Source organism: Kogia breviceps, chromosome 16 (assembly GCF_026419965.1).
Source record: "Kogia breviceps isolate mKogBre1 chromosome 16, mKogBre1 haplotype 1, whole genome shotgun sequence".
In the NCBI taxonomy this organism is placed as follows: Eukaryota; Metazoa; Chordata; class Mammalia; order Artiodactyla; family Physeteridae; genus Kogia; species Kogia breviceps.
In genome coordinates this window covers 67374400-67389419 of record NC_081325.1, presented here as the reverse complement: position 1 = coordinate 67389419, position 15020 = coordinate 67374400, and the positions used below count along the sequence as shown (strand labels likewise).

Below are 15020 nucleotides of genomic sequence, written 5' to 3'. Positions count from 1 at the left end.
ATATATATGGAATCTGAGAAAAAAAAAAGGTCACGAAGAACGTAGGGGCAGGACCGGCATAAAGACACAGACCTACTAGAGAATGGACTTGAGGATACGGGGAGGGGGAAGGGTAAGCTGGCACAAAGTGAGAGAGTGGCATGGACACATATGCACTACCAAACGTAAAACAGATAGCTAGTGGGAAGCAGCCGCATAGCACAGGGAGATCACCTCGGTACTTTGTGACCACCTAGAGGGGTGGGAGGGAGACGTAAGAGGGAGGAGATATGGGGATGTAGGTATATGTATAACTGACTCACTTTGTTGTAAAGAAGAAACTAACACACCATTGTAAAGCAATTATACTCCAATAAAGATGTTTAAAAAAAAAAAAAAAAGAATGCTTTGCTAGAGACTTGGGCTCACAAGTCCTTAGCAGTACCAAAGAGGAAACACTGAAATGAAATACCTCACCAAACCAGTCTGGCAATGAAGAGAAAGGAGGCGGGGTGCGGGAGGGATGTGAGGTGCAGTGGTGGGGGGGCGGGGAGGCTGGGACATGTTGCAGAAGGGCTGACTCCAGAAGGGCCGACTCTACCAGGCTGGCAGGTGTGCCCCTCAATCTGTTTTTACAATTTCAGCAGATTAGCAACGGCTTTGTGCCTCAGAATATGAAGAAGTTCAAGTCCTTGAAGAGACAGGAATTCCACAACAAGTAAATTAGAAAGATACAAAGGTTGTTTGCAACGGGCACTAAATTGGCAGGTTTAAAACATAGCTTTTCTGAGGTTTATCTTCTCTGAGACACTTAATGGTAATTCACACCCTCTGAACAACAGTCTTTGAAATGAATATGACTTAGTGAATCATATTACATAAACCATGAAATGATGAGCTGCCGACATGAATGCCAACTGTTAAATTTTAGTTGCTCCAGCCGTCGGGAACAAGAGATGGATCGTCTCCACTTTAAAAACAGGTTATGTTCCTAAAGTCTGCTTACCCTTTGGCTGTTTGGAATTCAAGAGTTACTTCCTTTCCCCACCCCCACACACGCACAAGCCAAGTGAGATGTGGGTGTAGTACCCAAGGGAGAACACAGAAAACAGCCAGAGTGTGCTGTGAATTCTCTGGGTGCTAATTAATTCTTGAGGAGTGCAGTCAGAGTTCCACAGAGCTGGACACACAGGTCTGCACTCTCCCTGCCACGGGAACAAATCCTCCATCCGCACGTAACTAACTGCTTCCCGAACCGCTAGCAGCAGTCGAATGAATTTCGGGAGGCGGCTGGGGAGGAGGATAAGGGAAGTCCAGGGGCCACGGGGCAGGGGCTCTGAGGAAAACACCAGAACCACGGGGGGTACGCAGCGCTAGCTGATGGACAAGGCCAAGGCTGCCTGTCCTTCTTCTCTACCCGGCTCCCGGACACCCCTCTGGTCCGCCCCTGGGATGGGGCCTCTTCACTTCTGGGGCTGCCACCCTGGGGGGCTGGGATCAGGGTTCTTCCGCAGCCCGACTCCCCACCCACAAACATGCCCAGCAACTTCTCTGATGTCCGAATACCCATTCGGGTCTTTGATGGTTTTCTCGGAACTTTCATGCCACTAACCTAGGGAAACGGGGTGCTCACACACATGCGTCGACGCTGAGAGGAACTGCTTGTAATGAGCAAACACAGACCACGGTTCCCCCCAATTCAGATATATAAGTAACACATACATAGGCATATACACACGGATATCTACTTGAATATGGAAAATGAGAGTAAAATTCAAATGACACACCCACTGATATCACTGGGCGTGGTCCACGCATAAATCCAAAAACTGACCGACCAGAACGCTCCACGGCGAGGCTGGGCAGGGAGCTGCCCAGCACACAGACCTGCCACCTCGCGTCACCGCAACGCAGCAATGACATGAGCCTCCCCGTGCCGAAGGCTGCCCCCAGCTTACCGGAACTTCAAAGGCCTCCTGGGTGTCATCCAGCATCTGGATTCTGACGGACATGAGTTTTCCTGAAGGCGTGGGGGGAGGCTTCTGTCCCTGTTCCAAGGTACTGATCCCCGAATTCTCCGGGGCCCCCAGTCTCGATCCTGGAGTTGGCCTCTGCTCTATTTCTCCCATGATGAGGGCAGATTATATGATGCCTGCGGGAAGCAGAGAGAAGACAGACACATCAGGAGACTCAGTGAGGCCACCTCAGTAACACTGGTCACCTCCGTCCGTCACTGTGGCCACGTCCCCGAAGCCCAAGATGGCCAGCCCCCCCCCGCCCCGCCCACCGTGCAGGAATCACAGGAGCTGATGAGCGTTCAGCTCATTCACACACGGCGTCACCTGTAGCCACTCAAGGCATGCAAATATTTGTGCATATTTTATCCTTCTGCATACTTTTACATAGTTTATCCTTTTCTAGTTTTACAGTCAGCTCTTAATAGGATAGATTCAGTTGTGTTCTACATATTATTAGTCAGGGTCTACCATGAGCTAGGCACCACTTTTCTCCCACTTGCAGTCTGCTGGGAAGATAAAGAGCAGTGCCTCATCCATACCATTAGCAGCCGTTAGTTACCTTTTATGGATCACGGAACATACCAAGTAATGTGGCCATTATCAAGATAAATAGATAAAACGTATCTTGTAGCTCCCGAGTTTATAATCTGGTTGAGGAAACGAAACACACACTCACACAAACCCAGGTGAGGTTAGGTAGGGTCTTTTCTCTCGATTTCTTCTTTTCCTCCTAATTAATTTCTTTCCTGCCACCCTCCCCCAGTTGTCCCCCTTCTCCCAGGGAACCATTCTACACATTACAGTATTGAAAAAGTTATTTTCTCCATCATGCAGAAGGTAGGAACTGAACTCAACTGAGTCTCAAATGTTGGGAACTGCTTGGAAGGAGAAGGAATTCCCGGGAAGTAGAACAGCATCAAGAAAGCGCTGGGACAGAAATCAGGAGGCATTTGGGAAGACAAGTGAGAAGCAATGCTGCAGAGTTAAAGATGCATTTGGAAACTAGGTTGGAATCCGACCACCAAGGACATCAAATGCCTAGCTAGGAAATATGGTCTTCACCCTGTAGGGAGTCACTGAATAAGAATAATGACACAACAAAAGTAGAACTTGAGACAAATGAATGTGAAGATGATATATACTAATGCGCTGGAAACAGAGACGGGCTGGCAGGGGCTGGGGGAGTCCAGTTACAAAGCTGAGGCAACAATCTGAGCTCGAGGGGACAGCTTGAACAGTGGCCATGGCAATAAAAAGATGATGCAATAAAACCCACTTTTATGGAAAAATTAACCCGGTGTTGTAAATGGTTAGCTACTGAGAAGAAGGAGATTGAAGTATAACAGTGACCAGAAAGTTTTAAATCAGGGCAGAAGGGAAGAGGTGTGTGTGTGGTTGGGGACACACAGAAGGTTATAAAAGGATATCCAGCAGGCCGCGGTGGCAGTGGAGCTGGATTTGGGCTGTGGGTTCAGAGTCCATCTCGCCGTAGCAGTGAAAGCCAGGGTGAGAGTGAACGTGAAAGGGGTTGGGGGGAGAAGGTGGCAACAAAAAAGCAGAAAGAACAAACATGCCCAGCCATGGGGGTTGCTATGGACTGAACTGTGTCCGCCAGTATTCTTACCTTGGAGCACTAACCCCATGTAACTCAGAATGTGACGGCATTTGGAGATAGGGTCTTAAAAGAGGTGACCAATTTAAAACAGTGATTAAGATGGGCCCTAATCCAATCTGACTGGTGTCCTTATAAGAGGAGGAAATTTGAACACACAAAGAGACACCAGGGACGCACAGAGGAAAAGCCATGTGAGGACATGGGGAGAAGGTGGCCGTCTGCAAGCCGAGGAGAGAGGCCTCAGGAGAAACCAACCCTGCCAACACCTTGATCTAAACTTCTGGCCTCGGGCTTCCCTGGTGGCACAGTGGTTGAGAGTCTGCCTGCCGATGCAGGGGACAAGGGTTCGTGCCCCGGTCCGGGAAGATCCCACGTGCCGCGGAGCGGCTGGGCCAGTGAGCCGTGGCCGCTGAGCCTGCGCGTCCGGAGCCTGTGCTCCGCAACGGGAGAGGCCACAACAGTGAGAGGCCCGTGTACTGCAAAAAATAATAATAATAATAATAGTAATAATAAATAAAATAAAATAAAAAAATAAACTTCCAGCCTCCAGAACTGTGAGAAAATAAACCTCTGTTAAGACACCCAGCCTGTGGGACTTTGTTATGGCAGTAGATTCACAGGAGGGCTGATGGAGAAGAGGCAGAGAAAGAATGACCCTTTGTCTCAGTGACAAAGAAAGTCACGGAAGGGGCACTCAAGGGTCACCTGTGGTGTGAGGTATAGACCTCAGAGCTGCATCTTACAAGTCACCCTTCAGCTCTTTCCTTCAGGAAAAGACATCCAGTTTGTGAGCCTCATTTTGTAGGTTCTTCTTGACCAAGGCTCTTCCTTCTCCTGAAGGGTCAGTCAGGCTCCTTCCCAGACGTTTCCCACCAAATTCCATATGGGTGCCTCCCCTTCCTCTCAGTGAAACCTCGAACGTTCTCCCTGTGACACAGAGGGCTGGCCCTGAGGTCAGTAGAGCAGAAACTATGGAGTCACCTCAATAAGATGGGTCATTGGATCAAACCACGCTGGCCTAAAAAGACACACCCTTTGACTGAAAAGGGAGAGGGCCTGACCACCACCCAGGAAACACCATTTACTACTGATTTCTCCCATACTCACTTTCCCCACCAACTTTCCACCAAAGCCTGTAAGAGATTATTATTCGTTCCTATGCAATCCTTTGAGATTGGACTTCTGTGTCACCATGCTAGTTAAGGACCAGCCTTTTGAGAACTACTCCTTCTTTCTTGAATGTCCATCTATGATTTCACAGGTCTGCTATACAAGTAAGTACCTTTCTGATTTCTCCCCCAAACAAGCTTTTTTCTTCTTTTTCTTTTTTTAAAGAACCTAATTCCAATCTGTTCGATTATGTGATTATCTTTTGCTTAATCATCTCTCGGTCTTAAGGCACAACTAGACTTTGCTCATCTACAATGCTTTACACCAAAGTGAAAAACAGATCACCTACATTTGTGCAATGAATCAAATGTGGCTGGTATAGATCTAATTAACTATGGCAACACTGTGTTTAAAATAATCTTCACAAACCAGGCAGAATTATTCCCTTATATGTTTTCCATTCATAGTCTCATGGTTAAAAATAAACAAGTGCCAAAAAAAGCTCTGACATCAGTCCAGTTTGCCTTCCCCATTGCCAGCCCCCTCTTTGGACTCATTCCTACTTTGGTGTTGATCCCTCCCTGCCTCTGGAAGCATCCTCCACTGCTCGCCTCCAAGCCCACCTTCCGCTCCCTGCACTCCATCAGAATGGACGGGCCCTGTCCTCAGTCACTGATGCTGGGCCTCACCACCTGGCCTCTTCTCGCTCTGGGTTGAGGGGTAGGTCCGGCTGTGGCTCTGACGCCCATCCAGGGAGACGACAGCAGGGAGGACAGGGTTTATTCTCTCATGTCACCCCCACCTTAAAGGTGCTCTAAACACATTTTCTCTTTGTCCTACCTAAGCAACGAGCAAGTCTCCCATCCTCCAAATGGAACCCTTTCTCTCCAGTCTGGCCCAAGATCCCCAGAAGAATATTGTGATTTTTTAACAGCTTGACATTTAAAAATTCAATTGAGCTAGTGATTAACAGATATTTGGTACCTTAACTTCATCTCTTTTTAGTCTTCAAAATGATCTCATGCCTATATTTTTTCTACTTCTGGATATTAACATTTCAACAAAGCATGTCACACTTTTTGTTTTTATACTTGCAGGCAGATTGTTACTGTTCATGGAAAGTGCTGTTTAACTCAAACATAAATCCAGCCAAGAGTTTTGAGTGGAGCAGCCTAAGAGTATCAAGGGAATATCTGAGGAACACTGTCAAGTCATGAATGGGTAACCATAACCGATGCTGGATAGCAAAACTGGTGAATCCAGTAATAAAACACAGCCTTCTACATCACACATCTAACAAACCTAAAAGCCTCCTGTTTATCAATAGCAATCCATGCTCTATTCCAACTTTACCTCCATAACTTCCTCCAACTTCTAAATTCCTTAAGAAAGAGTCAAGGTAAAAAAGATGAATATTTCTTTCCTTATAGCACGTTATTACTAACATGATCATTCCAGACCTCGAAGTAAAGAGTTGTTTGTGAAACTACTTTCTTCTTTAGATCTATTTGAAAATTTAGTTAAAAAGAAATTAATGACCACAACAAAAAAAGCAGTAAAAAATTTAACTGGCAAAGAAAAGATAAAAAACTAGAATTGTCTTGTTACAGTCTCTTGGCTTAGAGACTTCCTCTTGGAATTCACCCAAAAGCAATAAGGAAAACACACACAAAAATGCTAACTCCCTCCCAGGGGAACCTGGAAGACATCTGTAGCTTTGAACCATGAAACATGAGAAAGAGTTGCCAAACTGCAATGAAGGTCAGACAGAGAAGGAAAATTCTTGGAGAGCCCATGCCTGCCAGAGCCATGCTCCCCAAATAAGTAGGATATCCAGCAATAACTTTCTGAAAAGAAGGGCAACAGACGCGCAAGTAGCACTAAGAGCTCCCCTGGAGGCAGCATGGTGGGAGATTTCAGGAAGCAGGAAAGGTCAAACTGAATGAGAAACCACACAGGTAAGACATATTAGCAGGAAGCAGTCTGTTGCCGAGGCAAAGTGAAAAAGAGAGACCCCACTAGGAACACAACCAGTCTCAGCAAGCTAGAGAAAAATAAGGGTTGAAAGGATTACATACACACGCGCACGCACACACACACACACAACCTCAGCTCACAAGCACCCCCACTGGCATAGGACATGGCCTTGTCTCCTGCTCACGTGAAGCTCCTGTAAATAGCTAGTTCATAAAGAATTCATCTAATAACAAAAAAGGACCTTTACAAAGATGCTGCAAATAGGGGAAAATGAAAATGAATGACAGATGAAAGACACCCACCAAAGCAACGTTATATGCAACAGATGAAAATTTTGCCCAAACACAGTCATAAGTTAACAAAACAAAGAAATAGCCGATTCTATCTACAAAAACAGAAAAGGATTTACAAGAATTCAGGGAAGCATGAGAAGGAAATAACGCATGAGGGCACACCTCAGGGTGGAAAAAAAAAGAATGAATAAAAACGTCACTACAGGGACTTCCCTGGAGGTCCAGTGGTTAAGACTCTACACTTCCACTGCGGGGGGCACAGGTTCAATCTCTGGTTGGGGAACTAAGATCCCACATGCCACATGGCACAGCCAAAAAAAAGTCACTACTATAGAATGAATGTTTGTGTCCCCCAATGAGATGGTATCTGGAGGCAGGGCCTTCAGGAGGTGATTGGTTGGTGAGGGTGGAGCCCTCCTGAATGGGATTAGTGTCCTTAAGAAAAGCATCCAGGGTTTTCCTGGTGGCGCAGTGGTTGAGAGTCCACCTGCCGATGCGGGGGACGCGGGTTCGTGCCCCGGTCCGGGGGGATCCCACATGCCGCAGAGCGGCTGGGCCCGTGAGCCATGGCCGCTGGGCCTGCGCGTCCGGAGCCTGTGCTCCGCAACGGGAGAGGCCACAGCGGTGAGAGGCCCGCGTACTGCAAAAAAAAAAAAAAAGAAAAGCATCCAGATAACTCTCTTGCCCCTTCCATGATGAGGAAAAGTAACACACAAGACTGCCATCTATGAACCAGGAAGTGGGTCTAGACACCAAATCCACTGGTCCTTGATCTTGGATTCTCCAGCCTCCAGGACTGTGAGAAATAAATTTGTTGTTTTCCTGTTTATGGCACTTTGTCTTAGTCCATCTGGGCTGCTTTAACAATCACCAAATGGAAGTAGCTAAAAGGAAATACACACTGGTGAAAATATGAGAGTCTGGAGGGGAAAGATGGAGAAAAGCAAGCAAAAGATTTAGAACAGAAAAATGATAAATATAGAAAACAAAGAAAAAACATCCAACACACCCATAATAGGGGTCCCTAAACAAACAGACAAAAAACCCTCAATTGAACAAGAAATTTAAGGTATAATTCAGGTAGACATTTCAGAAAGAAAAGATTCTCCATAATAAATGAACATATCATATCCCAGAAATAACTAAAATGATGAACACCTGGAAGTTTCCTGTGTCACCTTCAAAAATTAAGAAGGAATTGTTTGGGCATCTAGGCAAATAGTTCAAAAAAAAAAAAAAAAACAATGAGGGGGACAAAAGTTCAGACTCCACAGCAACATGTGTAGCCGAGCAGGACCCGATGGGGCCTGCCTGGGACAGACTACTCCCCCACATCCTCCGCTGTAGCTCTTCAGTGAAGTACCCAGATAATAGTATCTCAGGCACCTGTGCTGAGTTTTTCAGTTGCTAAAACCCACCAACAAATGGAAGGAATTAACTACTTGGTGAATGGCCTCCAGACCTAGAGGCCCGCGTACTGCAAAAAAAAAAAAATTGTACCATTCAGAAAATAATTAAGACAATTTAAAAATTTTCACTTTCTAAAAGGACAGATTCCTGCTGTCCACCCCGGTCTCCTTTAAAGCATGAAATCAACTAAGGTGCAATCACAGTAAACAAGGGTGACAATTATCATTCGAAACAGGCTGATGGGCCAGAAGGTTGGCAAGAGGTCTTCCTTCCAGTTTTAAATGTAAGCCACTGAAAAATTCCAGGTTAAGAAAATTCATAGGAAGTGAATAATTTACAGGAGCGGCTGCCCAAGAGGTAGATCTGTAGGAAGCTCCAGGGCTGGGTCCTAGAGCCGCCGGAGCGCCCAGGGCCTCACGCGGACGGTGGAGGGGCTGGCGTTTGCCAGTTTGGGGCGGCGGGGGCGGGGACAATGATCGACCACGTGAGACTCGCAGGAGGGCAAAGGGCAAAGCAGGAGTAACCTCCACCAGCGCCTGTTCACTGCAGCTTAGGTGCCAGGTGACAAAGCCACCTTGTGCTCCTGTCCCCGGGGAGCCACAGGCCAGGGAGGGGGAGACGCCCCAGAAAGGCGCGCGGCCCAGCAGCTGCTCCAGGACACAGGCGGCCACGGCTGGCCTTTCACAGGACTTAGATAAGGGGTTTTGAGAAAGTTCAAAAACAGCTATCCGGGCGGATAGATTGACTTCTTTCAAAAAAGTCTGTGAGCCGAAGGAGCGACTGCAGATCAGCTGTTTTACATCAGCAAGACACTTCGAACAGGCGAGGGAGGGACTGTCGGGCCTGCTGGATCATTTGGGAGAAGGGGCACCAGGATATCAACTCTTGGGAAGCTGGGTGCCCCATTTCACCCGCCACGGAAAAGAGAACTTAACTGTGGAAACCTGATAAAGAATATTTCTTCACGGTCTTTCCTCTCCAACCCTAGCGGGGAAAAAAAAAATTAGGCTATCTTAAATCCCCCTAACAAATCTCTGCGAAGTACTTCAAGGACAACTCAGAGCGGAAGAGCGAGTCTCTCACGTCGCAGAGGTTATTTCCAAAGTCTAGTTTCAACCACACCCCTTTTCTACTCAAAAACCTGAGTCTAATCAATACCAACATAAACGTGAAAATTCCCAGCCGGGCGCATTTCAATGACCTGCCCCGATTTCTCTCCCAGGAACCAAACTGTTCGGCGTGGCTGCATTTTCCTAGTGTTGTGGCGGCTGCTGTTGCTTTTTCCTCCTAAAATATTCCTCTTTACCGGCTCTAGTGTCACCGACTCTAGAAAGCCTTCCCGGATCTACTCTTTGGGGGTGGGGGAGGGAAGCCTTACTTTCTTCTCCCTGGCATTTTGCTCGTACTGGGCTTACATTCCACTTGCTTTCCAGCTCTGCCTCCTCTTTTCCTGCACCGCGAGCTCAATTCCAAGCCCAGAGGGGGGAGCCTGGCTGCACTACCTGGGAGCGTGACATGTTCCTCCTGTCATAGTGCGAGGGCCCGCCCGACTCTGGGGCTCTGAGAACTTCACGTCTCCACTACAGCCATTCTCCTAGAAGACGCAGAGAAAGCTGACCACCGCGGGCAGGGCTTCTTAAAATGAGGCTGGAAACAAGCCGCATCAATACCACCTGGGAGCTCATTAGAAATGCAAATTCTCCGCCCCCGCGCAGGCCCGCTGAATCAGAAAGGCACCGGGAGGGTGGGCCCGTATCTGGGTTGTAACAAGCCTCCCAGGAGCTCCTAGCTCAAGCTCCAGCCCGAGACCCGTACGTCCAAGGGTCCCCATGAGGCTCAGCTGAGGTAAGTAAATCCACCTGACACAAATCAAGCACTTAACTCGACGCCTGCACCGAGAAAAAGACCACGTTTCACACACGCACTAGACTGATTCTTCCAACAGCTCTTGGCAAGAAAAAGTGGCATTCCTTTTACCAGGACATTTTCATTTGTATTCCAGCCTTGTTCTAAAAACGACTTAAGACAACAGGTTTTTTTTTGGGGGGGGGGGTGTTTTTTTGCGGTACACGGGCCTCTCACTGTTGTGGCCTCTCCTGTTGCGGAGCACAGGCTCCGGCCGCGCGGGCTCAGCGGCCATGGCTCACGGGCCCAGCCGCTCCGCGGCACGTGGGATCTTCCCGGACCGGGGCACGAACCCGCGTCCCCTGCATCGGCAGGCGGACTCTCAACCACTGCGCCACCAGGGAAGCCCAAGACAAGGCTTTTGTTTGCCTTTTCGCTGATTTGGCAGAACCTACTTCCTCCATGAAATAGACAGGCAAAGACAAAAACATGCAGGATGGAGTCAGGAGTAAAAGGTATTGGGAAGAGAAGGCTCTTTTACTCCAATAGAAATAAAAAAAACAGGAAACCAGAAAAAAAAATCTCCAATGATTCACATTTTCATCATGTCCATTTCTCCGTGATTCTGAGAGTACAAAAGTAAATTTTAACTCCCCCTTCATTTCCTCTAATTAAAAGGCCTGGGTAAATAAAATGGAAGGAGGAAGGTGGTCTTCTGGAAGATAAGAGACCAGCTGGCGGCGTCTCTCGGTTCCCACACAACAACAGCGCTGCAGTGGAACCAGAGGCTGCATTGCTTCGGCTGTGGTCAAGCTCGCTCTACTTGCCACACAGCACTCTCATCCACTCACGAAGGAAGGTCCTCTCTCTCTTTGTCACCAATTGACACTGGTCAGCCTTTCCAAATACCTGTGGCAAGCACCTAACCCCTGCCTCACCCGTAAGGAGGGTGCAGTCTATTACTGGATCTGCTTACTCAACATCCTGGACAATAACAGACTGTTTAAAGTGTACTATCGTTGAGATGTCACAGTAATTGGGATCATCGCCATTCACAAGCATTTTTAAGGACCTGTTATAATTCAGCGACTGCACTTAGCACCACGTGGCACACAGAGCAGGAACATGGCACCGTACGGTTCGTCTTTATGGGACGTATCATCTCTCCAGCAGTAGAACGCAGGTACTCAGGGGTAACGGTCGAAGGCAACGTGTTTATTTCTGACAACAGGTAGTATGTGAATTTTAAAAGCTACAGAGAATGCAGAGGAAGTCGCCTGGTTCTTGGGAAAAGGCTAACAGTTTTAAGTAGCCCTGAGGGCAGATGGAAACAAAGGTATGGAGAATATACACATGTTTGCGGGAGCTCCCTTCTGCATTCAGTAAGGAAGTGTCCACCCAGTGCCAGGAGCTGTGCACATGGTGGATACAGACCAACAGAGGTGAGAAAATAGTGAAAAGGAGAAAGGAGGGCGAGATGCAGGTTTCAGTCGGCCTGAAATAGTAGGGCCAAGCATAGAAGGTGCGCATCTGATGGATCAGGATGAGGCGCTGCGGTTTTTAAGACAAGGTGAAACTATGCAGCTTTAAGAAAAAATTTGGCAGGGAATTCCCTGGTGGCCCAGTGGTTAGGACTCGGCGCTTGCACTGCCAAGGTCCCGGGTTCAATCCCTGGTCCGGGAACGAAGATTCCGCGTGCCGTGGGACAACTAAGCCCGTGCGCTCTAGAGCCCGAGCGCCGCAACAACTGAGCCCGCGCCCCGCAACTGAGACCCAACGTGGCCCAATAAATATTTTTCTGACTAAATGGCAACATTGAAATGTGTCCTACATCCTGTGTAACATTCTACTGACATCTATTCTGGAGTGAGTAACGATATTATTTCATACAACGTTTAGGGGAAAAAAAAAAAAAAAAAAAGCATTTCCTAAGGCTTCCCAAAACCAATGAATCATAAATGACAGGGCTTCCCTTCAGGGTGGGAAAAGGAAAGCAATTTCTATTAAACTGTTAAAGAATAGACTGTGAAATTCTCTCACCATTTGAATATTATTCAAGAAATGCACTAGGCAATATTATCACAGGCCAAAGGATACAATTAAATACAACAGAGGTATAAAGGGTATCGCCTTCTGGAACACTTCCCCTAGAATTAATTATTAATTAAAATAATGAAATGTCAAGGAAAAAAAAAACATAATACAAGAGTGAAAGCCCTTGTGAAAAAAGAAGAATTTAAATGTCAGCCTGGTTAAAAAATAAGCTATTTAATTAAACAATGTTGTCCATTAATAAAATTAATGACGATGAATAGCACATTTTGCCACGGGTTGCTGGAAGGGAAAAGATTTAGACACCATCCATCAGATTGTCCATCAGGTTCTAACCCTAATTTTTGAAATGTTTGAGTAAAATTACAGTAAAAATTAACTTCCCCGGATTTTAAGCTTCTCATTCACAGAATATGGAAAAATATATGTTAATATTTTAATTTAACCAACACTTATGTAGCCCTTTCTAGAGGCGTGTAGGCACTGTTCTATGAGCTGTGCAAATACTAATTTATTTAATCCTCACAACCACCATTAGGTGGATACTATTATTGAGCCCTTTTACAGATGAGGAAACCAAGGCAAAGAGATTAAGTCAATTTTCCCATGGTCACCCAGCTGGTAAAGTGGCAGACATGGGACCAGACTGCAGACAGGCTGGTCTTCACTGCTCACCATGGGCCGTCCTGGACAAGACAATCTCTAACCTGTCACCCTCTTCAATATTCAGTCTCCTTACAACTTAAGTCATTTTAGATGCAATCACAGTCTCCCCCAAGCTTTTCACCTTTTCCAGCACAGAGGTAGCCAATCAAGCTACTAGGCTAATCACCCATGTAAGCTGCTAAGGACACCAAAGGAGAAAATCCATCAAATAATCAAAATGCTTACTACTGATGCTTACTGAATTACTACCAGACCTATAAAGGGTATAGTGTACTTTTTTCCTATCTTTTTAAAAATTGAAGTGTAATTGATTTATAATATTATATTAGTTTCAGGTATACAGCATAGTGATTCAGTATTTATACAGATTATACTCCCTTCAAAGTTATTACAAAATTATGCCAATAATTCCCTGTGCTGTACAATATATCCTTGTACCTTATTTATTTTATACATAGTAGTTTGTACCTCATAATCCCATACCCCTATCTTGCCCCTCCCCTCTTCCCTCTCCCCACTGGTAACCACTAGGTTTGTCCTCTGTATCAGTGAGTCTTTTTCTGTTTTGTTATATTCAGCAGTTTGTTCTATATTTTAGATTCCACATATAAGTGATAACATATTTGTCTTTCTCTGTCTGACTTATTTCACTAAGCATCATATCCTCCAGGACCATCCATGTTGTTTCAAATGGCAAATTTTCATTCTTTTTTATGGCTGAGTAGTATGCCATTGTGTGTGTGTGTATATGTGTGTGTGCACGTGTGTGCATATATATATATATATATATATATCCATTCATCTGTTGATGGGCACTTAGTTTGCTTCCATATCTCGGTTATTATAAATAATGCTGCTATGGACATCGCAGTGCATGTATCTTTCTCAATTAGTGTTCTCATTTTCTTTGAATATGTACTCAGGAGCAGAATTGCTGGGTCAGATGGTAGTTCCATGTTTAGTTTTTTGAGGAACTTCCATACTATTTTCCACAGTGGCTGCACCAATTTACATTCCCACCAACAGTGTATGAGGCTTCGCTTTTAGCCACAGCCTCATCAACATTTGTTACTTGTGGTCTTCTTAATGACAGCCATTCTGACAGGTGTGGGGTGATATCTCCTAGTGGGTTTGATTTGCATTTCTCTAACGATTAATGAGATATGAGCATCTTATGTGCCTGTCGGTCATCTGTAATGTCTTCCTTGGAAAAATTTCTATTCAGGTCTTCTGCCCATTTTTTAACAGGGTAGTTTGGGTTTTTTGATATTAAATTGTATGAGCTGTTTGTATGTCTGGAATATTAACCCCTTATCAGTCATATCATTTGCAAATATTTTCTCCCATTTTGTAGGTTGTCTTTTCATTTTGTCAATGGTTTTCTTTGCTATGCAAAAGCTTTTAAGTTAATTAGGTCCCATTTGTTTGTTTTGCTTTTGTTTCTTTTGCCTTAGAGACAGATCCAAAACATACTGTTATGATTAGTGTCAAAGATTGCTGGGCCTATGCTCTCTTCTAGGAGTTTTATGGTTTCCAGTCTTACATTTAGGCCCTTAATCCATTGAGTCTACTTTTGTATACAGTGTGAGAAAATGTTCTAATTTCATTCTTTTACATGTAGCTGCCCAGTTTTTATGGTTCTAAATTATGCATTTTTTAACTGTCTTAAATAATTTCTCACTTCTATGAGCAAGGATTTTTCCAAGCATCTATTCATGCAATGGATTAGAGCATTTATGGAACACCCGTGAATTAATTAAGCTCTCAGAACTAAAGAAACTTGGAAAGGGCAGGCAAAGGCACCACCCTTAAAAGTGAAAACTGCCAAGCATCGATGGAAACCGAGATTCACACAGCAGATGCTCCTGGGCAAAGTTAAAGAAAGCCCAAAGGGAAATTAAGATAACGCTTCCTCTACCCACGGCAAACCCTCCGTTCCCGTGGAACACTCCGCTTAACAGAAACAGATACGAAACCAGACTTGATCCACGTGCCACGAAAGGGACACAATGACAGGGAAGTGGGGCTGAGGGATGAGCTCCAGATCACTCTCCG

The 15020-nt window shown here is 45.7% G+C and overlaps 1 protein-coding gene across 7 annotated transcripts in view; it reads right to left on the bottom strand.

Annotated features, from left to right (window-relative positions):
* FARP1 (FERM, ARH/RhoGEF and pleckstrin domain protein 1) overlaps window positions 1–15020 on the bottom strand; it is a 289826-nt gene that overhangs the window by 231668 nt on the left and 43138 nt on the right. For 5 of the 7 annotated variants that reach the window (XM_059042018.2, XM_067016604.1, XM_059042013.2 and 2 more), the window contains exon 2: window positions 1938–2131. In XM_059042018.2, coding sequence (XP_058898001.1) covers window positions 1938–2108 — 171 coding nt within the window. In that variant the 5' untranslated portion in view covers window positions 2109–2131. Of the gene's footprint in view, window positions 1–1937; window positions 2132–9904; window positions 10018–15020 lie in introns of those variants that run through there. The other 2 variants (XM_067016605.1, XM_067016603.1) reach the window with 2 other exon arrangements.